The sequence below is a fragment of the Dipodomys spectabilis genome, unplaced genomic scaffold (assembly GCF_019054845.1).
Source record: "Dipodomys spectabilis isolate Male_0828 unplaced genomic scaffold, ASM1905484v1 ptg000347l, whole genome shotgun sequence".
Classification (NCBI taxonomy): Eukaryota; Metazoa; Chordata; class Mammalia; order Rodentia; family Heteromyidae; genus Dipodomys; species Dipodomys spectabilis.
The window spans coordinates 386402-412284 of NW_024871024.1; the positions used below are offsets into that span (position 1 = coordinate 386402).

Sequence of the window (25883 nt, forward strand, 5' to 3'; positions counted from 1 at the left end):
GGATGAGTCCATATTCAGTCAAAAATAGTCGATTGTTTATTGGGCAATGCTAGGAATCAAACCCAGAGCCTTACACATACTAGGCAAATGCTTTATTCCTAGGATGCATCCCCAGTCAAAACAAGTAAAATTTTACATTAGTGAAAACTGTTGTGACTAGTAGTGCAAACACAGAAAATAATGCAACTGGGGCCAATTATTACCTAAAAGGATAGATTTATATCCCTTCAATGCTTTCTCATGTCTTGATCAAAGATAATGCTTGAAGGCATAGTCTGGATTGCTTTTTTTTTTTTTTTTTTGTCGGTCATGGAGCCTGAACTCCGGGTCTGGGCGCTGTTCCTCAGCTATTCAGCTCAAGACTAGCGCTCTACCACTTGAGCCACAGTGCCACTTCTGGCTTTTTCTGCTTATGTGGTGCTAAGGAATCCAACCAGGACCTCATGTATGCAGGGCAAGTGTTAAACCACTGAGCCACCTTCTCAGCCCCTGTGGACTGCTTTTAAAAAATAATTCTATTATTATTAAGGTGTTGTGTAGCGAGGTTACTATTTCATAAGTCAGGTAATAAGTACATTTCTTTTTTGGACAATGTTATCCCTTCCTTCACTTTCCCCCTCCCGTCCTTGCTCATAAGTTACATAGGTCATTTTCCACCTAGTGTCTACTGAATAGCATGACTACATTTGTTTACTCTTCCTCCCTTTATGCACATCCCCATAAGAAAGAAAACTCCAAAGCAAAAACAAACACCACCACCAACAACGACAACAATGATGATAGCCACAAAAATGTGGATTGCTTTTTATATGCATGTCTCTTATCTTTTTAGGAATGTATATGAATTGATATGATTATTCTCTGATTATGCCAGCTGCCATTGACTCAACTAGGAAATAATTGTTACGAAACCACCCAAAGTGGTGAGTTCAGTGGGGAGACATGATGAGTTTTGATCTGTCATTATAAAGTAATGACAGCATTTATATTCTTCCTGGATAACAGCTGGCTGATATCACACACTATCTTAAATATGGAATGGAAGGTTCAAGACTTCATAATATTGCTGAAGATGAGTAAGTTGACTATGAAAACAATCATAAAAATTGATTTTATTTTAAAAGCAACATTCCTTTGTTTAAGCTAAGACCTATACACTAAAAATGCCAATCTAGATCAGTGGCAAACTGTAAATATCAAGAAATCAGCGCAGAATGGATTAAATGATACTTTGAAAGAAACTTTTGAAATAAATTATGCTAAGCAGACAAGGCAATCAAGTCAAAAGCAGCTGCATACCAAATTGACATGAGACTATTCTGTGTAGCTGGAAACGAATGTAGATCTGGCTCATGGCTTAGATTTTCGATCTGAAACGAGTGCAACCTTCATAACTAAATAACAATGATAAGGCACAGCAGCTCAGCTCAATGCACAATCAACCATCCGGCTCATCCTTCCTATTTTCGTGACATTCCCTCACTATGAGATGAGTGAGAGACATTGTACTTATTTTATCTATTATGAAGGCAAAGAACCATCCTCTGGTAGAGTAGCTAGTGCTAATAAATCCTTACAAAAACAAAACAAGAGAAAACAAAAGCTGCAGCCTAAAACTCATCAAATGATTGCCTCAGTTATTTAACCACTCATGGAAGCAAAAAATAGTACATGGATGAATTTCAATGGTGCTTCAATTATACAAACTCAAGAGTAGCAGCTTAAGCTATAGTACCCACTGAGGTACATTCCTTTGTGTATTGCAGATATGACATTAGTACAATCTACATAGGTCAAGTACCCTCAATCTAGTATACCTTTCATGCGCATTATGGATAACAAATGATATGAAGGAGAGATATAAAGGCTTTATGCAGACATGGAATTCTAAAGAGTGTGTTATCTAAATGGCAAGTTAAATAACTGTTTGACAGTCTTTATATATTTGAATATTAGGGTTTTCAGGTAAAACCAGAGAGCATAAAGATTATGCAAATCATTTTTATCCTGTGTGACTCGTCATCAATGTATTAACACAATACAAAAATTATTTTTAAAAACACTACATACAATGAGTAGTAGACTGCTTATTTAAATAATTTAAGTGGCTTATTTATATCCATTAGCCATTATCTATTTAGTGTCTGAATTAAACATTTTCCAAGATTTCAAGTACAGCATACATTTTGTAAACAATTGTCTTCCCTTTTATTTTCTTCAAAGTATTTGAATTTTTGTGTGTGTGCCTCTCCTGCGGCTTGAACTCAAGGCCTAGACACTGTCCCTTAGCATTTTTTGCTCAAGAATGGCACTCCACCAATTGAACTATAGCTCCACTTCTTGCTTTTTGGTGGTTAATTGGAAATAAGAGTCTACTAGACATTTTTGCCTAGGATGGCTTCAAACTGTGATCCTCAGATCTCTACCTCCTGAGTAGCTAAGATTACAGCCATGAGCCACCAGCATCCAGCTACTCTTTTCTTTTTAAATGACAACACTGACCTAAAAGATATCAATGATTAGGAAGTTCATGAATTGTTTCCCATTTTTCTCTGATGCCTGGAAAGACAGAATCTTCAATGTTAAGGAATTCTATATTGGAGAGTAAAATGTTTCACATCGAAATGGCTTGAAGAATTACCAACACACACACACACACACACACACACACACACACACACACACACACACACACACACACACACAGAGTAATTATATTTGGCATGTTCATTTGGGACATTAGGTTGTAGGTTTAAATCATAAGCCCTAACTAAATAGAACCCCTTTTGTTGCAGAATCTCTAAATACTTCATGAAGATAACTTCTCATTTAATTCACTTTTGTATTGATACATTTTACCTCTGGATTTTCCATAATAATCCAGGAAGTTAGGCAGAGAAGAAAGGCATTTCTATTGGTTAGAAATAACATGACTTAAAATATGTGAGATTAAAGAGACAAAGATCAGACACAGTAGTGCTGGAATTATATCCAAGACCTCTTGAAGCAACATATGCAAAAAGCTCAGTATATGGCCTGACCCTGTGTATGGGCAGAATAAAAGAAGTCACCTTTTTTCCCTTTATGTAGCTCAGTTTTTTTTCTACTTTAACTCTCTGCTTAGTGCAGTAGATTGAAGTAATAATACAGAAAATAAATACAGATGAACTCCCAATGATTCAAAAATGAAGAAAACAAAATAAGCCTTGTAGACAGAATATCTGCTGCAAAGAATGGGCTGGGAAGGTGGCTCAGTGGTAGAGCTCTTGCCTCGCATGCCTGAGGCCCTGGGTTTGATTCCTCAGCACCACATAAGCAGAAAACGCTGGAAGTGGCGCTGTGGCTCAAGTGGTAGAGTGTTAGCCTTGAGCTGAAGAGCTGAGGGACAGCGCCCAGGCCCAGAGTTCAAACCCCACGACTGACAAAAAAAAAAAAAAAAAGCAATTCAGAGATGTTTCTGTGTTAGTAATTATCTTAATCTTTACCACAACGTATTTCCATTATTGAATTGGGATGGTCTACAATAAAAACAAATAACCATTAGGCAATAAAAGTAATGTCTCAAGTATATCCTGAGCATCCCTAATCCGAAAACCCTAAATGCTCCAAAATCCACAACTTTCGTAGCACCATCATGACATCACATGTAGACAATTCTATGACTGACCTCATGTAATAGCTGCTGTCAAAAATATTGCACTAAAAATATTGTATAAAACTATCCTCAGTGTTTGCATTGTGTAGGACATAAAAATTTCGGATTCAGACCCAGGACATGGGTGCAACATAGTTCATGTGCATAAAAATATTCCAAAATCAGAATAACTCTGACATCTGAAATACTTCTGGTCCCAAGACAAGGAATACGCAACCTGTTATATACCATTTGAGAAACTCCTACATGAGGGGATACATCTCCAGTAGACAAGTAGTCATAAATAAAAATGATAATGAGGTAAAACTGGTCACGATGACGGTAAAACAATATAAAAGAATTGAAAAGGTTCTTGTTAAGCTTAATTGATGTTGACATCTTTTGAAACAAATGTCAAATGCATCATAGCAAATCTTATTAGTTAAACTAAAAATCCAGTTTTTGCTTCTATGCTTGCATATGTACATCTTTATACATGATTTGAGGGTAATTATGGATAAAAGCATGAAAATCATTATGTTCTCTTGTTTGAAAATCATGTATCCTACTCTACATAACACTTGCTCTGACTCATCTTTTTGTTTATACTCTACTGAATATGGAATATTCAGCTTTGATGACCTTGGCAGTAGCCCTTTCCTTACAAAGATACTCACAAATCTGAAGGTGACCACTCAGGAGTTCAAGAAAAAAATTAAAGGAACCGAGTTTTGTAGCAGCAGAATTAAGTTAAAGACCTCCTCAAAATCTGACTGGTCCTTATCAAATGTGTCTTCACAATATGGATAAGAAATATATTGTAATTCACTAACGTTCTTCTCTGGGTAATAAGAGGATTTTGATGACTGTATTAAAAAAGTGTAGATCCCATACAAAAAAAAAGCTAAAGGATAGCAAGGCTGCAATCCTTTCCTCCTACAAAAATTTTTGATTTTTTAGCTGTATTTTTTTCTTGTCTTTTCTTTTTTGGTACTGGTGATCAAATCCAGGATGCTGCACTCGCTAGGCAAGTACCTTGCCACTGAGCTACACGCCAGCCCAAAATCTTGAATTTTTATCCTTTAAATATATCTATCTCCCTAAGTAGGCTTTGGTGGATGGGGCTTTTAATTAGCTTAGTTCTACAAATATGAAGTCTACATGTCCCCTTTTTAAAAAACCCTATTGTCACTGTGTTTGATTTTGCTATCCTAGGTATTATATATATGTTTATCTGAACTAGGAAAGGGAAGGGGAACAAAAAAAGGGTGAGACAAAGGACAAAGGAGGAACCTATGCAATGATCTGTACAACTTGGGAGGGGCTAATAGAGGGAAGGAGTAACAAGTTTGACAAGAAATATGCTCACTGTCTTACTTATGTAACTGTAACCCCTCTGTACATCACCTTGACAATAAAAAAAAAAATGCTTCCCAACTTCATCCTGTTATTAACTGTATTCATAACATCACATTTCAGAAAACATAAAAATCAACACATTGAAATAATCATGTGCATTTAGATGGCACTCACCTTTAGAGAATCAAAACAAGCCACCACACGGCCATTTTCCACGTGGCAAACTCTTGACGGATGGGCAAACCTGCACTCAGTTTCAGCTCGAGAGCAAGTTCCTCTCTGAAATTCTCTACAGACTTCTAAAGTCAGCCACTTGGTATCACGAATCAGGGCAACATTGACAGCCATCATATTGAAAGCAAAATTACAATTCAGTGTACCCTCTTTGGGACAGTATGACTATGGATTGGTAAAGGAGTCAAAATGAACTTGAGCTAAATGTGAAAGCGAGAACAGGTTGCTTTGGTGCAGTCTACTTGTTAGCACTTAGGTTTTTATTTGAGTCGAATCTGAACAAGTCAAACCAAAAAAAGTAACTTATGAAATCAAGGTTTTTATCACAAGAACTAAAAACCAAATTAGAGACCAACTCTTAAGAAGGCAAACTGTAAAGGTTAAGATATCGAATGTTGTATTTTGTTCCTTTGCTGAATTTGTTTCAAATAACTGGCAGACTTTCAAAAGAATTCTGTGCTGTCTAGTTGATGTTTTCAATTATTCTTAAAAAAAAAAAACATATGCTGCTGGCTGCCCTTCAATTTGTAGAATGGTCTCCGATCAGGGAAAGAAAAAGTCTTTCTCCTTATTTCGTAGCTTGAAAGAATAAAGGTGGGCAGGATGTTATCTAAAATTTTTTCAAAAACAACAGTTTGCTTCGAAGTCAGGGGGAGGGGAAATGACTAAGACAACTGAGAATCACAGGAAAAAAAATAAATGGACAAGTTGCTAAGAGTCAAGTACAAGCACACCAGTTTGGTAGGGGAACAGGGAAGGGTGTATGGAAGAGGGGTTTGAAAAGAGATAGCTCTAGAGTAGAATCCAAGCAGCAGAGTTTTCAGAAAAGGCACTTTTCAGAACCTGCAAGAAAAAGATAAATGAAATTAGCTAAAACACTACAATGCTTCCATTACCAACTCTAGATTTGGAAAGAAAAGCAACCATATCTTTCACAAAGCAGGAAGCATCTTCAGACAGACAGTACAACATAGTATAGTTAAGCGATTGTCAGTAAAAGGAGCATTTCCCAGTGTAAAACTACAGAACAGAAGGAAACCACTCCTTAGATTTACTGCTGGAGTACAAAAGTGGGCAATGGCCCAGTTTTTTAAACAATCGTTTTTACTTTACTGTCAAATTTTGCTTTGGTGCAAAAAAAAAAAAAAAAAAAAGACCATAGCTTAACATGATGGGCCCTTATGTATTAATAATCCCACTTAATGTGTCTCCACTTGTGAAAGGTGACTTGTACTTGTACTGGAAGTGTCATTGTTGCTAATTACATCTAACCGTCATGACATAACTAGCTGTAGGCTCACTACATAGGAGTTAGGGTGGAGAGGGAAATAGAAAATGTTCATCAGTTAAAAAAAATACTTGAGAAGATCCTAGAGTGTTTTTGCTGAGAATATTTCTTACTATATGAAAGGAAGTTGGAACAACTCAGAAGAATTTGGCTCACACAAATAAAGCACAAAGCATATCTCAATAATACATTAAATACTGGAAAGTTTGAAGGTTCACACTTGAACTCTGGGTCAACCAGCAAAAGACTCATGCACTGGTGGTCCATGCCTGTAATCCTAGCTACTCAAGAGGATTATATCTGAGGATCACAGTTTGAAGCCAGCCTAGGTAAGAAAGTCTATGAGACTCTTATCTCCAATGATCCAGCAAAAAGCTACAAGTGGAGGTGTGGATCAAGTGCTAGAGCACTAGCCTCGAGTGAAAAAGCTATGGGATAATGCTCAGGCCAAGGTCAAGCCCCAGTGCTGGCATCCAAACAAAAAAAAAGTTTTGCAATGAGCTAGTGGCGATGATAATAGTCTTTAAATATACTAAAACACATTCTCTGAACTATGCACTCTAAATGAATAAATTGGATAGTCTGTGAATTGTTCCTTAGTAAGGTTATATATTTTTTTAGTCTAAAGATACAGGACAATAAAAATGTGTGCTGTGCGATATGATTGGCTACCCCAAGCTTTCTTAGACTCTCCATAGACATAAAACCTTCTTAGTAATTTTAGTTAAGTTTCAAGAGTAAAGCAGTTTACGGACTGTAACTGGCTTAGTGTGTTAAGGAAAGGACTCTGCCAAGAGCACATTCTAGGAGCTTGTAAGTTTACATTCAAGTTTAATCCCACAACTAAACACATGGGAAAGAAAAACAAGCAAAGAAGAAATATATATATATGAGGGTGGAAGTCTTGCTCAGCACATAAACAGTGAGGATCTGGAGGGAGACTTTTCTACCAAGACCTGTCAAGTATAGAAACAGATAATAAAAAATAGACTTGAATTTTGAACTTTTACCAATGAAAAATGCAAGCAGGAACTGGCCTCTGGCCATTCATTTTATGTAACATAAGGAATGGGGGAAGAAGGGTTTTTTTTGGTCAGGGGGAGCCTTTAACCTCAGATGGGACCCTGGCCAATTCCTCAGTGCAGTTCCAGCCAGCGCATAGCTTCCTTTTGACTGGAAGTATTTGGGGGCACTGCATCTGAAAGAGACTAGATGCAACAACAAAAGGAGCTGGTGTAAGGATGGGAAAAGGGTCTCTCATGCAGTTCTACCTGTCTGACTTTAAGCAATAGGGTTATATTAGAAAATTGTTAAGTCTTTATTAACATCAGGTGTGGTTATACAAATGGGCACTGTCAATGTTTATAACTTGGGTACTTGGTCAAAATAATGCTTGAGAAACACTAAAAATGAAAAATATCAGAGGGAGGTACCCAATTTCCCTGTATTCTTAAGATCAATGTTATTTGGGGAACAGTACAGCTTTATCTTCATAGCCTTGAAATTTTAATTTTTATAATTTATAGTTCCCCAATGTAGAACATGGAAAGTTGCCATGCTTTTGTGTATTTTTACTTTATTGTATTCTCCGTCTACATATGCTTGAGTTGCATTCATCTTTGGAGCTCTCAAAAATACTCCAGTCCTTTTTTTGGTCTCTTCAGTGCTGGGTATCAAACTCAAGGCCTTGTACATGCTGTCTCAAAAATACTCTAAGCTAGGCACTAGTGGTTCATGCTTGTAATCCAACCTACATGGGAGGTAACGATCAGAGAATCGAAGTTCAAAGCCAGCCTGAGCAGAAAAGTCCTTGAGACTCTTCTCTTCAATTAACCACCAAAAATACTGGAAGTGGAAGTGTGGCTCAAGTGGTAGACTGCCAGCCTTCAGCAAAATAGCTACCCAAGAGAGACAGGCCCTGATTTCAAGTTCCAGTACCAGTACTGGCGCACGCATGCAAGCATGTGTGCATGCGCGCGCGCGCGCGCGCGCACACACACACACACACACACACACTCACTCACTCATATATACACAAACACATACCCTAAAGCGTTAGTGATAAGTTGAGTATGCTGATGAAGGAAATGAAGTCCACCAAAGTAAAATTACAATTTGACCCCTTATTAACCCTAAATGGTTAAGTCATGACTAGGCTAGAACCTCTGACTGAGTCTCATGCATAAATCTCAACAGAAAATGTAGGAGTTGGCATTTCTTATCTTCCAGAGGAGTTATAAACAAGGAAACCAATGATTTCCATAGAGTACATAGGTTTCCTTCCCCATTTTGCTTCTTTATTGTCTTAACATTCCTCAGTTGGGTTGGGCTAAGAGTGATCATCTATGTACCAGGTGTGAGACATTCTTCTAAGAAGACATTGCCCAAGATTGATCAATCCTCTACTTCTGTGGAACTTCTTATGTTCATTGAAATAGATCAGTGACATCATCAAGTAAGTGGAATGATGGTTAGGGTTTATGAAGGGAAGGAAGTGAACACTAAATATCCAGCTTAAACACAAGCTTCTAATTGACTGTGAATGGAAACCCAGGTACTGTCACTTAATACTCTGAACTCAGACATGATTTTACAGAAGTGAGTCACCAAAAGAAACGCCTCAAAATTACTCACATTGTTTTCTTGCTCTTTGAATTCCTGTTGGAGAGACACTACTGGTCTCACCTTACACATAGGAAAATGGAGGTAGAGAACGTTGAAGGAATTTTAACTTGCATAGCTTCGTGTAGGTGGTAGGTGATAAAAAAAAAAACATGGTTTAAATTAAAACTTAAGCCGTTAAGAGTTTTAGTCACCTGTCTTGCATTTGAATCCCCTGCACAGGTAGAGTATTTGCTCACAATCTGAGCCTTCAAAATAATGCTCATGTCTGAGACTGTGAGATAAGACATAAAGAAACTATAAACACTTAAATGTACATATATATTATACTCACTGCCTGGTATAGCCTCATCGTCAAAGTAGGGGTCACTAGATGTGGTTCCCCTTACTACAGAGACAGAGATTGGGAGGATTACATTAAATGAGTCTATATCAACCAACAAGCTAGGCAAGGAGGCACATGCCTGTAATTTCAGCTGCACAGGAGGCATAAGTAGGAAGATCACAGTCTGAGGCTGGGTCCAGGCAAAAAGTGTGAATGAGGCCATACCTAAAAAATAACTAAAGCAAAAAGAGGGCTAGGGAACATGGCTTAATGTCTGTCTAGCAAGTGTGAGGCTTAGAGTTCCAACCACACTACCTCTACTACCACACTACAAGAAAGAAAGTTTGAGGGTAAAACAGAGAAGGAATTTTTGTACTGGACTAATGTAAGTATGAATTTGTTCCAGAACTGATTGAAAAGCCACTATCAATACCTATTTTTGTCCCCATTTCCCCACACACTTCCCCACACACTTTCTTGATCTTATTACTTCTTCCTTCCCTCCAAAAGCCTGTCTATCACATAGAAACACAGCCATGCTTGATTGGTCCCAAAGATCACAAATATATTATTTTTGCATCAGTGGCTCATGCCTGTAACCCTAGCTACTCAGGAGGCTGAGATCTGAGGATGGCAAATAACCAGCAAAAAGCCAGAATCAGTGGTGTGGCTCACGTGGTAGAGTGCCAGCAAGGAACACGAGGTCCCAGAGTTCAAAGAAATGTACTCATTACCTTGCCCATGTAATCATAACCCCTCTGTATGGTATTTTCACAATTAAAAAAAAGAGTTCCCATAGTTCAAACCTCAGTACCAACACACACACACACACACACACATACACACACACACACACACACACACACACACACACACACACACACACACACACACTATTTAGCATCCAAACGCAAGCCCACAACTGAACAGGCATTCCTTTAAATGCATTTGTCAAACTCCCAAAGAAACCATGAAAACAGTGATTTCTTTCTTTCCATTTGATACTTTGCTTAATATCTACATGACTTCTGAATTTCTTGTGGCCATTGAGTTTGGCTCTCCAAATGTCTTCCACACCTGTCACACTGCTTGAATTGGCACCATGACAAGATTTAAAAGCCTGTGTGATTTCAAATTTATTTGGGCCTGGTTTCTTCTCATGCTGTAGTTCATGACCCACCCCTGCATATACTTAGAGGCATAGGTAAGGTGGGAGGCATTGCAGATGATAGCTCTAGCCACAGAGGCATCCTATAGTAAACCCAAGACTTCTTCCCAAAAACAACAAGGCTGCAAAAATAAGGAGATTTTGCCTATTGCAGAAATTTTTCATCATTTTTATAGCCTTGTGGCCATTTTTTAAAAACAATACTCCTGGGATAAGATGCATTGTAGCCACAAGTTGCTTTGTTAACTGGCAACTCCTTTGTACATCTACTGAAAAAATAAACAAAACAAAATTTTTAAAAAGAAAGTTTATATGCTTTTTCCAAAACACAGCAAAGTCCAAGCAATGAAATGACCTACATATGTCAGTTCATGCATAAGGCCAGGGAAGAAAAGTAGGTGCCTTTGATTATCACTGTAGTGATGCTCTTGTGTAGGCCAGCCTTAAACTGCAACCCTACCTTTACTTCCCATAGAACTGTAATTATACGTATGAGTCATCACACTTGGCCTGTTTTTGAGAGAGGGTCTCACTCACTTTTGACCAGCTATCATGGAAACTGGATTCTCTTGTCTCTCCTTCCAAGCAACTTAGATTACGAGCATGTAGTACCATATTTAGTCCTGTTTTTTAATCTTAATATCTATAATGAAAACTCCTTGTTAAAATGTAATTTAAGTTTTCACTAGGATTTTTTTTTCTGTCAGCTTTTTGATAGAGAACAACCTTATACCAGGGATTAACTTTTTTTTTTTTTTTTGGCGGTTGTGGGGCTTGAAGTCTGGGCCTGGCGTTGTCAATGAGCTCTTCAGTTCTAGGCGAGCGCTCTACCACTCAAACCACAGTGCCACTTCTGGTTTTCTGGTGGTTATTTTGGAGATAAGAATCTCATGGACTTTCCTGCCCAGGCTGGCTTTGAACCCATGATTCTCAGATCTCAGCCTCCTGATTAGCTAAGATTACAGGCAATGAGCTACATCACCTGGCACCAAGGATTAACTTTATGTAGTGATCTTTGAGGACACAAGGGCATCCTGTAAATTTCTACTTTGGAGCTTTGACCAGCATCTCCTCCCAAAACAAGTATTAACTTTACTTGATTTTTTTTTAAATCAATGTGCTCACTGGTATGATTTGTTTGAACATTCACTGTCTACACCCTTCTTATACCAACACCTAAAGCCCTTACAGGTTACCCAATAATAATCAAAAGTTATCCCTAAATGTTTATCCTTTAAATACTGATAAATATCCCAAGGACCCTGCTAACTCACCCAAATAATTTTTTGCAGTACTAAGGATCAAATTTATAGCGTCATAAATAATACTCAGGTGTTTCCCATTGCATGATGCCCCCAGTACCTCTCTCATCAAACATGTGACTCAGGAAGGATGACTAGAGATTCAGCACCGGGGTAAGTAGCATCTGGTGAGGGCATCCTTACCTGAATTCATCATGGTGTGAAAGCCGATAACATTGGGTTCTCAGTCTCAATAAAAAGCGTCTACTCGTCATTTGGGACACTTATAAGAGTAGTCAAAGGACCAAAAAAAAAAGTGTTGTGGTTGAAAATGAAAATGTTGGGGACTTTCAAATGAACCCTGATTTCAAACATGCATGGTAAACCTTTCAGGAGGCCTACAAGCAGAGTCCTGGGAAAGGGAACTAATGAGGATATATACAAGACTTTGTGTCTTAAATCACTGCCTTTAGAAGCACTATTTCACATGCATATCACACACACACACACACACACATCTGAAGTGTGTATCTAAATCAACTGTCTCGATTTCACTGGAAAGCTGGTGGCTGTCGGAAAAGCAGTGACATAATGGGATCCCAAACAATACCAAATCTTGTTTCCTATTTCCCCTCAACAGTGTTCTCCCATCCCCCACCTCATTTTTAGCAGTACTGGAATCTGAACTCAGGAACTTGTACTTGGCAGGAAGGCGATGTATCACTTGAGCCATGCCCTCAGCTGAAGTTATGTTCCTTTAAAGGCTCCTAAAGTAAGAATTTTACTTTTGGTTCATATTCGAGTGATTTATGTAAGACAGAGAACACAGACTTTCCTTTGTAGAAAAGTTTAGAAGAATGTTTATAATAGGCTGCTTAGAAGAATGTTTATAATAGGCTGCTTTTCAACTATCTTTTGAGTGTAACACACACACCAACACACACAAGTAAAGAAACAAAGGTAAAGAAAAGATAAAAAAGAGTATATGATAAAAATTTGGCCATTTTAAGGGTGGTTTACCTTAGTAAATGGAAAAGTAAGTTCTGTACCTACTTTTGCAAGGCCTATAAATTAAATCCAGACTTCAAGTTTTTAAAAAGGGGGTATACAAATTAGGTATTCAACAAATACTGAAACACTCCAACAAACTCTTAAGAAGCTCACAGCAGAGTTACGGAAGCCATTGTGAGACAAAGTCACCTCTATTGATTGCTTTAACTTTGAACAGAGCCCTGGAAAGGGTTCATCTACTTGGCTAAAATGCCTGAAAAATGTTAGTGTACACATGAAGAGCACATGATCTAATTTCATCACATCTGATACCTTGGCAATTTGTGTTCAGAATGGGTAGGCACACTCCCAAATGTTTAACCTAATTGTCTTGGTTCATTTGGTTCCTTTCATGAGCAATTCCCATCCGTGTTGGTGCGTAATTCCAAACTACGGAGATATTTTCACACTCCTGAAAACCAGAAGGGCGCTTTGGGCAGCTCTGAATCCTTAGGGGAAAGGCAATCCCTTGCTTCTGATGTTATAAAGACTTATTGATCTCTGGAGGTCTGTGTTTTCCACTGATTTCAATGCTACCTTCTTGACACTGCCTGTTCATTTCATAGAACAGTGCCGTCTTTGTACGCATACTTCAGTTCCAACTGCTTACAGTCCAAGCTTGAACTCTGCTTTTTTATTGTGATATACATAATCCTGTTTACTTTCTCTCTTTTTTTCATATCTGAGACTGGGACTCAAACTCCACACCTGAAGCTTTCACTCATTGGCTAGTGTTCTATCAACTGAGCCATTCCTTCAATCCCTTGTCTATTTTCTCTTAGATCCCAGGTCAAATGACCTGCTTAGAATCATCTGACCCCTCATGGTCATTAACTCTTGCCAATTAATATTTTCAAGAGCTGGCACATTTCTCATTAATGTGTTTTTATACACTTTCCCCTTTTACTAACTTTAAGACTGTGAGGGGGCTGGGAAGGTGGCTCAGTGGTAGAGTGTTTGCCTTGCATGCATGAGGCCCTGGGTTCGATTCCTCAGAACCACATAAGCAAAAAGAAAAAAAAGCCAGAAGTGGTGCTGTGGCTCAAGTGATAGAGCGCTAGCCTTGAGCTGAAGAACTGAGGGACAGCACCCAGGCCCAGAGTTCAGGCCCCACGACCAGACCCCCCTCCAAAAAAAAAGACTCTGAGAACCCATTTTTCTTCTCAGTTCTAGTTAAATTAATCTGATCTCATGAAAAATATTTTCTATATTAATTTCTAACCAACTAAAATATTGAGAATTCTATTGAGTAGGATTCCAAGAGTGACTATAAGATTCCCCAAATAATCATTAAAACACTATGAAGAGGATAGATTTGCCTGAGGAGTATATTTTTAAAATATTTTATTGTTATTATTAAGGTGATGTACAGAGGAGTTACCATTTCATACGTGCATTTTATGGGGGGGGTAATATTAACCCTTCCTTCACTTTCCCCCAGTTTCTCCCACCTGTCCCTTCCCACAAGTTGCAGAGATTATTTTCTACCACGAATACCATGACTGTGTTTGTTCACCCTTCCTCTCTCCATTTCTGTGTCCCCTTTTGCCCCTACTTAAAAGATAAGAAATGAAAAGTTCGAGCTGGGAAGGTGACTCAGTGGTAGATTGCTTACCTTGCATGCATGAGGCCCTGGGTTCGATTCCTCAGCATCACATAAGCAAAAAGAAAAAAGCCGGAAGTGGTGCTGTGGCTCAAGTGGTAGAGCACTAGCCTTGAGCTGAAGAGCTAAGGGACAGCGCCCAGGCCCAGAGTTCAGGCCCCACAACCAGACCTCCCCCCCCCCAAAAAAAAGAAATGAAAAGGCAAAAACAACAGTAAAAACCTATTTCCATTTCTCATAAATCATTTCAATAAATGGTATTTTAAATATTCAGAGGAGACAAGCCTTTCTTTGGGTTCCTCCCCTAAGAGTGTTCCTTGTAGAATACTTTTTAATGTGTTCTTATGAAGTAGTTAAAAGCTAATATCTTGGTTAACTAATTTGAATGTTTGTTAATAATAGTTAACTTGAGCCACATACTGGTGGCTCACATCTATAATCAGGAGGCTGAGATCTGAGGATTACAGTTCAAAGCCAGCCCTGGCAGAAAAGTCCCTGAAAGACTCTTATCTCCAAATAACCACTAAAAAAAAGCCAAAAGTGGCACTGTGGCTCAAGTAGTAGACCACTAGCCTTGAGCCGGGACAGGACCTAGGCTTGAATTCAAGCCCCAGGACCAGCAAAAAAAAAATAATGGGGGGTAGGGATAGTAGGAGAAAACGAGGGCAGAGGAGATAACAATGTTCAACAAGAGTTATACTCATTTCCTTACTTATGTAACTGTAGCTCCTCTGTACAACATCTTTACAATTTAAAAAAGATTTTAAAATGATAGCAATAATAATAGTTAACTTTATCTCACTCTTTCTCTGTGTCAGACACTATTCTAAGCATCTTATATTCATCATCTTATTCAATCATTCCTAACATTTGTGAGGTCCATATTATTAAGGAGCAATGCTGAAGTTGAATTTAACAGCAAAATTGCTGGATATAGTAGCTGCAGCCTATAAATTCTAGCTACTTGGGAGGTAGACAAAAGTGTGGCTTAAGGCCAGCACTAATACGAGGATTATGGCCAAGGTCACCATGGGTATAAAGCAAGATCCTATCTAAAAGAATCATCAAACCAAAAGGGCTGGTGGAGTGACTCAACTGGTATAATGCCTTTCTAGCATAGTGCAAAGCCTCACGTTCAAACCCTAGTACTACAAATAAAAAAACAACAACAACAAAATCTGTCTTTCACAAACTAGATTTGTTACAAAATAGTTCTATTGAGTTTTTTAAAACACGTAACATTCTCAGAAATCATCACAGAGTCATAAGCACCAGTAAAAACTAAGTTCTCAATTTTCTTCCCAGCTTCCTGTGATAAAGGTATGAAAGCAGAATATACTCCCTTTCCACAGAACCGAAAGGATTGTGAATTGCTTCAAGTTTGGAAGGCATGTCTTCTCATGCATGAGAAATAAGTTAGAAAATGCTTGACACATTGGGATTAAAATCACCCAATGAAAAAAGCATGTGGTCCAGAAATCTGGTATCCAGCTGCCAGAAGGCAAGCATAGAAGTCTTTGGGGACAGTAAATCTTACCCTCACTAATAAAACTTATAAACAAAAAAATGAAACATAAACAAAAAATAAAACTTACAAACAAAAAAAAAACCCGCTATCCAATCAATGTGAAAACATCAAATCAAGATTTAGATATTATAAAAAAAATTATAAAGGGCTGGGAAGTTGGCTCAGTGGCAGAGCGCTTGCCTTGCATGCCTAAGGCCCTGGGTTCAATTCCTCAGCACCACATACGCAAAAAGAAAAAAAAAGCCAGAAGTGGTGCTATGGCTCAAGTGGTAGAACGCTAGCTTTGAGCTGAAGAGCTGAGGGACAGCGCTCAGGCCCAGAGTTCAGGCCCCACGACCGGATCCAAAACAAAAAACAAAAATAAAGAAAACCAAAAAAAAATTATAAAGCTATGATACTCCAACAAAGTTTCCAGTGCCTTCAAAAACTAAACTTTCTCTAATTTTAAGCTTATTATGTCAAAACTTAAGAGTATGCAAATCATAGAAAAGGAAAACTAAGAAAGATTGTTGACCCAAGAAGGCTGTGGCTGAGACTGATTAAGAGCCTTCAAAGAAAGCCAGGACTTAAAAATTAAACTCCAGGAAAATGTTGAAGTTAAACCAATCAGAAAATGTGTTTGCACCACGAAAGAGGCAACATATATGGCAAACAAGAAGATACTTTCAGGTAAAGAAGCATTTCAAAAAATCATCTCAGTTTAAATGGCCAAATGGCTACCTCTCTCCTAATGGAAGGAAGAAAGAATCAAATGCTGCTAAGTTAGAGAGAGAACTTACATTTATATTGAGGTGATGGGAATGTTTATCAAAGCAAATAAAATCTTATACTTCAACTACCATGTTTCATTCATCCATTTATCATCATCTGTACATATGGCCATGGAAATTAACATTAACATCGCATCATCTATATCACCACGTACTGAGTGATCTAAATGATTGACGTTGGCAGCCATATAACTCAATACATTCATGAAGGGAACCAAAAGGCCTAAATTCTATTTAAAGTAATCATGTAACTCCACAAAAGATCATAAAAGTTCTCAGTAAATACAAACTTCAAATCACACTGACATAAAATTGAGCTTAAACCCCTAAAGTCCTCATATGGATGGTATTATCAATGACGTATGCTACTAAACACTTGTTCCCCTAAAGTTATTCAAGCTGCAAGCTTTTATATTAAAGATCATGGCAACAACATAACTCAGGTTATCAGCTTTGTCAGAAGTCAAATAAGATGCATTTAGTGAAGGATGAGGATGATAATAATTCTCAAGTTGAAGTCATTTTAAAAGGTCAGAGTTAGCTCCTAACCAACAGGTAGGTAACTGAAAGTCTCTAAACTGTTCAGTGTAGATAACTCATAGGTAATTACTAAATGCCTATAAGTAGTAGGTATACATGATTAAAATTTCATACATTGCTTCAATAAATGTTTATTAAGGATCAACTCAGGGTAGTACATAACAAGATGCTAAAGTACAAACATGGCTTCCATTCTAATATTTCAAACACATTTCCAGAAGAAAATCTGAGTGGTAAATGACATTATTTTAGGAATTCAGATGTTATATACTGCTCTTGTATGATAGAGAGAGAGAGAGGAAGAGAGGGAGAAAGAGAGAGAGAGCATGCTCACATGACACATGTGAACACATGCTGATTCCCAGGCTTGAACTCAGGGCCTGAGCACTATCCTTTACCCCTTGAGCTACAGGTCTACTTTTAGCATTTTGCTGGTTAATTGTAAAACAAGAATGTCATGGACATTTCTGCCCGGTCTGGCTTCAAACAGTGATCCGCAGATTTCAGCCTCTTGAGTCCCTAGGATTATAGCTGTGATCCACTGACACCAAGCTGATATTATTCATTTTTCAATTAAAAACAAACTGGGGCACTGGTGGCTTACGCCTGTAATCCTAGCTACTCAGGAGGCTGAGATCTGAAGATACAAGTTCAAAGCCAGCCCAGGCAGAAATGCCCATGAGATTCTTACTCCAGTTAACCAGCAAAATGTCAAAAGCAGGCCTGTGGCTCAAGTGGAAGAATGCCAGCCTTGAGTGAAACAGCTAAGGGACAGCACCCAGGCCCTGAGTTCAAGTCCTAGTACCAGCACAACAAAAAAGCTTTCAAAGCTGAAAGGCTTAGATTTGCAACTTGCTTAATGTTTAATTTCAGTATGTTGGTATCCTAACATGAATAAATATTACACATGGAAATGTTAGGAATTAACCAAAAAATTAAAAACTTGTAAAATGTAGTATTCTTTTTCAGTGTTTAGGCTTGACTTTGGGCAAAGTAAATATTTAAATAATGAGGACAAGTGAGTGCAAAAGACCTAGATGGAAAAAAAAGCAAACAGCCAGTCTAGGGACAGAAACAGAGCTGATGTAATGGCATCCTTAGAGACTACAGCAAGACTTAAGCAGACATCAGCAGTATCAGTTAATTCAATAGGCACAAATTTCCTGCCATTAAAATAAAGGTATAGTGTTTCAAGGTGGCCTATGCTGAATAAAATAAAATAGTATCATTCTAAGTCTTTCAGCAGTACCTTTTCCAGACCTGTTCAAAGGTAGATACACTTTTAGATGAGTCTGAAAAAACTGACACCTTAAACAGCTGGGTACTTATTTATGAGAACCTAAGAATCAATGAAATGTCCTTAATTTTTTTTCGAACCCATAAAAGATATCCGAGCTCAGTGGTTAAGAATCGGATTTTGGAGCCAGGAGGACTTGTTCATAATTCCATCTCTAACCTACTAATCGTAAGACCTTGAGTAAGTTCCAGAAACAGTCTGCACTTTAGTTTCCTCTGATATAAAGTGGTATTAATAAGTCTCTATTTCATGAGGCTCTTTTGAAGATTGAAATGAGTTAATATTTATAAAGCACTTACAACACTGTCTCATAAAAAGTAAACATTAAGAGCTTCTGAAATAAATCACTGGAGCTCATCTTGTTCAATACGGAAATAGCAATCTGATAAGCCCCCATCTCATTCTTGTAGGATGACTAATATTTTTAAATTATTTGCTATGTATTTTCTCTGAAGCTATCCAACTCCTTTTATAGGTACAAAATGAGAAAGTTTAAGGATGAACAAGACAAAGTAAAGAACATAGTTCTTTCATTTTCTCTTTCTGCAGAAGGATCTACACATGAAAGCTACAGCAACACATTTTAGCTCAGCACAGTGAAGGGCCTTCTGGGAGCTTGGGTACTCTGACATCATGTTGAATTTTTTCACTTCGTGGTGCTCTCCCCTTCACTGGGTTTCTGTCACTTTGGATGGAAATGCTTAACATGCCAAGAGTCAATCTTTTTATTTCCTTTGTCTTTGTAGTGCTAGAGAAGGAACCCAGGGCATCATGCATGCTTGGCAAGTCCTTATACCACCGAGGTACAGCCCTACCCCTGTCATTTTTTAATCACAGTATCAGGGAAGGAATATTTCCTGAACCAGGATGTGTGAACAGTCACTTGTATGTTATGTGTATGCCACTGGTTTTAGCCTTTGTGTGACAGCCTCTCCTCTCAATGAGCTTATAATTGAGTTGGGAGATAGAATCTAACACCTTAAAACTAGTAGAGATGCTATATGATTAGGTACTGAATCTCATTTGTCTTATTAACCATAACTTCCTATAAAAACACAATGGAAAGCTATATCATTATGTTATCTAAAAGTGGTATTTCTTATTTTTTCATTTCCCAAAATTATTTATGGCTGAAGAATAAAAACCAAAGCCTCTATTCCAGTTTCTCTCTCCACCATTGCCTCCACAACTACTTCCTTCCAGCCCTAGCATAACAATTGCTGCACCTCAAACAAGGAAAATAGTTTATTAAAATTAATATTAAAATGAATGTTTTTAAATTAAATGCTGTTGTCATAATCTGATACATCTTTTAATTTTTCCAGAAACTTATGCAGACCCTGGAAGATTTAAAGAATGTGTACAGTCTACAGGTGGCCATTGGAAAGCTCGGGGGGGAAAAATGTATATCTCCTACACATAAGCTAAGTGTTCTAAAAGTAATATTTCTATATCTATATCTATGTGACAAAAGGAAGAATCACTGCACCTTTCTACATTTCCTTTAATGTGAGGGGGAAAGTGTTGAATCTATAAAAATCTTCCAAGGGTAGTTCAGCGGTAGAGTGGTTGCCTTGCATGCACGAGGCCCTGGGTTTGATTCCTCAGCACACATAAGCTGAAAAAAACAGGAAGTGGTGCTGGGGCTCAAGTGGTAGAGCATTAGCCTTGAGCTGAAGAGCTGGGGGACAGCACTCAGGCCCAGAGTTCAAGTCCCACGACCAACAACAAAAAAATCTTCCAAAGGCAATCCATTGCACTGGAAACAGCAACATGTAGAAAATGCAGGAAAGGGCTCACACCTGTAATCCTACATACTCATAGGCTGAGATCTGAGGATCTCGGTTCAAAGCCAGCTCAGGAAAGTCCATAAGACTCATCTCCAATGAACCACCAGAAAACTGGAACTGGCACTGTAGCTCACAGAGGTAGAGAATTGGCCTGAGTTCAAGCCCTATGACTAATGAAAAATAAACATATAATAAAAAGCAGGAATGAAAAACAAAAAAATACCAAATGGACACACTCTTTTTTTTTTGTCAGTCGTGGGGCTTGAACTCTGAGCCTGGGTGCTGTCCCTGAGCTCTTCAGCTGAAGGTTAATGATCCTCCACTTGAGCCACAGTGCCACTTCCAGTTTTCTGGTGGTTAATTGGACATACAGTCCAATGGACTTTCCTTCCCAAGCTGGCTTTGAACCATGATCCTTGGATCTCAGCCTCCTGAGTAGTTAGGATTACAGATATGAGCCACCAGCACCAGGCAGACACATTCTTATTATACATAACAATCCATGCTTTTCCTTAATACTTGAGTTATTCTGTGACAAACTCAGATAGACCTGAAGCTAAACTGCCTTTCTCCACATTTTAGGGGAGTTAACATGAAAACAACTCACATAAGCACAAAAGACAACAGGACTACAAGGAATAAATGACTTGGTCACAGTAAACAAAATGGAATGCCTTGTTCTCCACTTTGGAGAAAGTTTTCATTGCAGTCTTTCTGCGTCTTCTTCCTTCTCTTTCTTCCTCTGCTGCACCCCCCTCTCTCCATTTTACCTGTAATAATAAACTTATTTTTCATGTCATGAAAAGAACCATATAATCATAGAACTGAAGCCACTATCTCTGCTTAAAAGTGAAACAATTTTATTTAAATAGAAAGTTGATATAAATACTTCCAAAACTTCAGAAATTTTATAGAATGACCTCCATTTCCAAAGCAAAGTATACAACTTCAAGGAACCTGCTAGGGAAATAAATAGACATTATTTTCCAGCATCTAAGTCCAAAAGAGAGCAAAAGGTAGACTGAGGGAAGATGGCACCTAGCTGATAGAAGAGAGACCATTGTAGAATTTTTCCAGAGACCAACCAAAAAGCTGCACATATATTACAGACAGTATGTGTATTTAACAATGCTAGAGAACAGCAATGATGAGTTACTTGTGTGTGTGTGTGTGTGTGTGTGTGTGTGTGTGTTATTAGTGTTGTTGCAGCTGTTATTGGAGGAGAAAGAGGAAGAGAGTTAGGAGGAAGAGGAATAGAATATTCACATTTGTTGACTGAAAAGGAGCCAAAGCTACTGAGACAATGTCTCTCTTTGCACTTAGGTTGACCTAGGCTTAATCCTTTTACTTGTTCCTCCTTGTGTCTCTAGGAATGACAAACAGACACTACTGTGCCCAGCCATTGTGTTATAATAAGCATGTGTCACCGTGCCCAGCCACTAGTTGAGATGGAGTTTTACAAACTTGTTTTTGCCATAGATGGCCTCGAACCACCATCACTAATCTCTGCTTCCCAAGTAGCCCACTGATACAGCTGTGTAATGCAAATCTGTTCTCACTGTTATCCACACACTGGCTGTCCAAGTGGTTATAATTTACTGTCAGGCACTAGTTAATAACAGAAAATAGAATTGCAAGCACGGTGGCTTATTTAAGGTTCTTTGCAAGCAGAGCTAAAGAAGAAATTCATAGGTTGGGTGTGTGCCTGAGAGGTACAGTACTTGCCTTACATGCAAAAGACCCTAGGCCCATACACACCAAAACTAATAAGCACATGTGCTATAAAATTCCACTACATAACTAATATTTTTCTCATTTTGTGATATTTAAAACATGCAATTTATTATAGTTGAATCAATTTTATAGAGATTGCTACCAAAAGATATTATTTAAAAATAAGGATTGGGCATGGTGAGTCCTGATTGTAATCACAGCAACTTGGGAGGTAGAGACAGGAGGATCATTGTTCCAGGCGAAGCCGGGAAAAGTTAGCTAGACTGAGAAACAAAACTAAAACACAAATTGCTGAGGCATGGTTCAAGTGGTAGAGAATTCACCTAGGAAATACAAGGACCTGGGCTCAATCTGTTACACTGCAAAAAAGGGTGGGCTCCTCTTTCATAATCATCAAACAAACACAATCTGCACAAGCAACAAAACTAACATAGGTTAAGCCAACACTGTGCTTTAGAAAAATTGGCTGAATTTTTGTAAAGGCAAGAGAATAATGTGGCATGGAATCATGAACATAGAAATAGCCAGGCAGAATAACACACATCTGTATTTCCAATACTGGGAGGTAGAGACAGAAGGATCCTGAGTTCAAGGCCAGTCTTGGCTACATATCAAATTCAATGCCAGCCTAAGCTGTATAGTCAGATCCTGCATCAAGACATCTACGGCTGGAGATGTAGCTTAGTGGTAGAAAACATGTTCAAGGCCCTTTGAATTCAAACCCCAGCACCAGAAAAGGGATAGCTTTCTTTATCATTTTTATGAAAACATAAAGCATACTATTGTCAGAAATTAACATATGAAACTATACAATTAATGAAAACACTGGATTGAAATTGGGGTTACTATGAATTACTTTTGATAGAGATCTTTTTCAAAATGGCCTTCATCATTTGTGGATAAATTGCATTTATTAAATCTAATTAAATGTCATTCATTACTAAAGAATTTGGGTATTTTTTCTTACATCTCTGGAAAATCCACATTTTCTTTTCCCAGCCAAACAAATATAGACAAAAGTCCTATTAATTATGTGGTTCAGATGGATTACACTCACCATTTCACTGTATTTAAGAAAAAGTAACCACACTGAGAAGTAAAAAACTATGATCTAATAATGTAAATTCAAAGTTAATGCCTTATGATACTAAGCTAAAATCTAGAAAATCTACTTCTCACAATTAGAAAAGTTAAAAAGGTAACAGTAAAAACTAGGAAATTTTTGATTCATCATACCTAGTGAGAAATAAAAAATGAAACTTGAAACCCCAGAAAAAAACATTAATTCCACATTCTATTTCTTTGCTAAGTTATTCATATAAACAGAAAAATCAAGACCACTAGTGATAAATAGAATGATGCTATACCAACTAAAGATGGAATCATAAAAAGATTTCCTATTACATTTGCTATCTAAACACATTTATGGTAAGTACAGATAAGAAGGATAGTGTATGTGTTTATTTTATAAATCTTATGCCACAGAAATTTCGTTTTCTTTTTTTGTGCATGTGTGTCATTCTTGGGGCTTGAACTCAGGTCTTAGCCACTGTACCTGATCTTTTGTTCAAAGCTAGTGCTCTTCTACTTGAGCCACAGCTCCACTTTCAGCTTTTTTTGGTTCTTAATTGGAGTCTCACAGACTTTCCTGCCTAGGCTAGTTTTGAACAACCATCCTCGGATTTCAGCCTTTTGAGTAGCAACAGTTACAAGCATGAGCTTGTAAAAACATGCATACTGTCGGTGTATGCGGTTTGCAGAAATGCCATTTTCTCAAAGTAGATGAAAGCCGAAATGATAAAGCAGGATTAAGAGGAAAAGGAAAGGTGGTAATGTAAGTAAAGGGGGACAAAAACCAACTTGTTAGTGCTGAGCATGTGGTATGTTTTCACAACCATATTTAGCATAAATATTGGATTCTAATATTCAACCTATTCATATATCTCTCTCTGGTAAATTACTTTGAGTCTCTGTTTGCCCACAAAAACTCTAGTGTAGATCATATAAGATAAAATGTGTTTATTTTTTATAGTAGTAATCATATTCTTAAACAAATTAGAATATTTATTGTTCATTCTACTGTGAATGGCCCATAATGGAACTGACTTTCAAAGCTCTGATGCTGAAGAAAACACACATGATGATACCCTGTCATCATGAGCAACAATGTACACGCAGTACACGAAAAATCTTCACATGCAAATGAAAGCCCACACAAGCAAAATGTTACAGATTATTTCTGAGAACAACACCGCCCAATTTTTTTAGGAAATGGAAAGACTTGAAAAAAATCATATTAAGTGAAGTTACCCAGTCTCAAAGAAATTTAGGTCCCATGGTTTCCCTTTTTTGCAATAATTAGCATCCATATAGGATAATCTTATTAGATGAGCTGAAAAGCACAAAAACCATGTACAAATGACCATATAAGTTTATGCTAAGTGAAATGAACCCCAACATATGGACACACGATGTCTGTCTTTATTGTTACTGGTTTAAATGTATCATGTGATTTTATTATTTTTTTGTTGTTGTTTCCTTTGTATGTTCTTTCTCCTTTGGCATACATATCCCCTGCTGTCACTGTACTTGATTTTGATATCTTGTATCTTGTATATACATATGTCTAATCTGGAGAGAGGAAGATGAATAACAAAAAGCTGAAATAAGGACACAGGATGACCCATTGCAACGAAGATACCTACTTGACAGTATATTGGAAATGAACTTTACAACTTTGGGCAGCGACGGGCGGGGGGGGGGGGAGGATATGAATGTGGGAGCTGGGTGAGGGAAGGGATAGGGGGACAACAACAAAGAAGACAACAACAATGATCGACAAGTAATGTACTCATTGCCTTACTCATGTAACTGTAACCCCTCCCTACAACATCTTAACAATAAAAGAAAAATTAAAAAATTGTTTCTGTCAACTCCAAATGGATCAAAGACCTCGGAGTCAAAGCAGACACTCTGAAAACATTACAGGATGGAATAGGAGAAACCTTAGGTCTCCTTGGCACAGACAGAAATTTTCTTAATAGAGACCCAGAAACACAACAAATCAAAGAAAGGTTGGACAAATGGGATTGCATGAAATTGCAGAGCTTCTGCATGGCAAAGGACATAGCTAGCAAGATCAATAGAAAGCCCACGGATTGGGAGAAGATCTTTACTAGCCATACAATGGGCAAGGGTCTCATATCTAAAATATACTTGGAACTCAAAAAATTAAATCCCCCAACAACAAATCCTCAAAGATACAACTGCCCAATAAATAAGTGGGCTAAAAACTTAAAGAGAAACTTCTCTGAAGAAGAAAGAAGGATGGCCAATAGACACATGAAGAAATGCTCAACCTCCCTAGCCATAAAAGAAATGCAAATCAAAACAACATTGAGATACCACTTCACCCCAGTTAGAATGGCAAAAATCAAAAACTCTAACAACAACAGATGCTGGAGGGGATGTGGACAGAAGGGAACCTTACTTCATTGTTGGTATGAGTGTTAACTTGTTCAACCACTTTGGAAAGCAGTATGGAGGTTCCTCAAAAGACTTCACATAGAGCTCCCCTATGACCCAGCAATCCCACTTTTGGGCATTTACCCAAATGTTTACAAACAAGACCACACTAAAGCTACCAGCACAACTATGTTTATTGGAGCATTATTTACCATAGCTAAGATATGGAACCAAC

The 25883-nt window shown here is 37.9% G+C and overlaps 1 protein-coding gene across 2 annotated transcripts in view; it reads right to left on the minus strand.

Annotated features, from left to right (window-relative positions):
- The window catches only part of Mbnl3 (muscleblind like splicing regulator 3), a 116296-nt gene that overhangs the window by 61339 nt on the left and 29074 nt on the right, over positions 1-25883 (minus strand). Inside the window, exon 2 of one of the 2 annotated variants that reach the window (XM_042665798.1) lies at positions 5168-6070. The exons of the other annotated variant lie outside the window; for it this stretch is intronic. Coding sequence (XP_042521732.1) covers positions 5168-5344 — 177 coding nt within the window. The 5' untranslated portion in view covers positions 5345-6070. The remainder of the gene's footprint in view (positions 1-5167; positions 6071-25883) is intronic. 2 annotated transcript variants of the gene reach the window in all.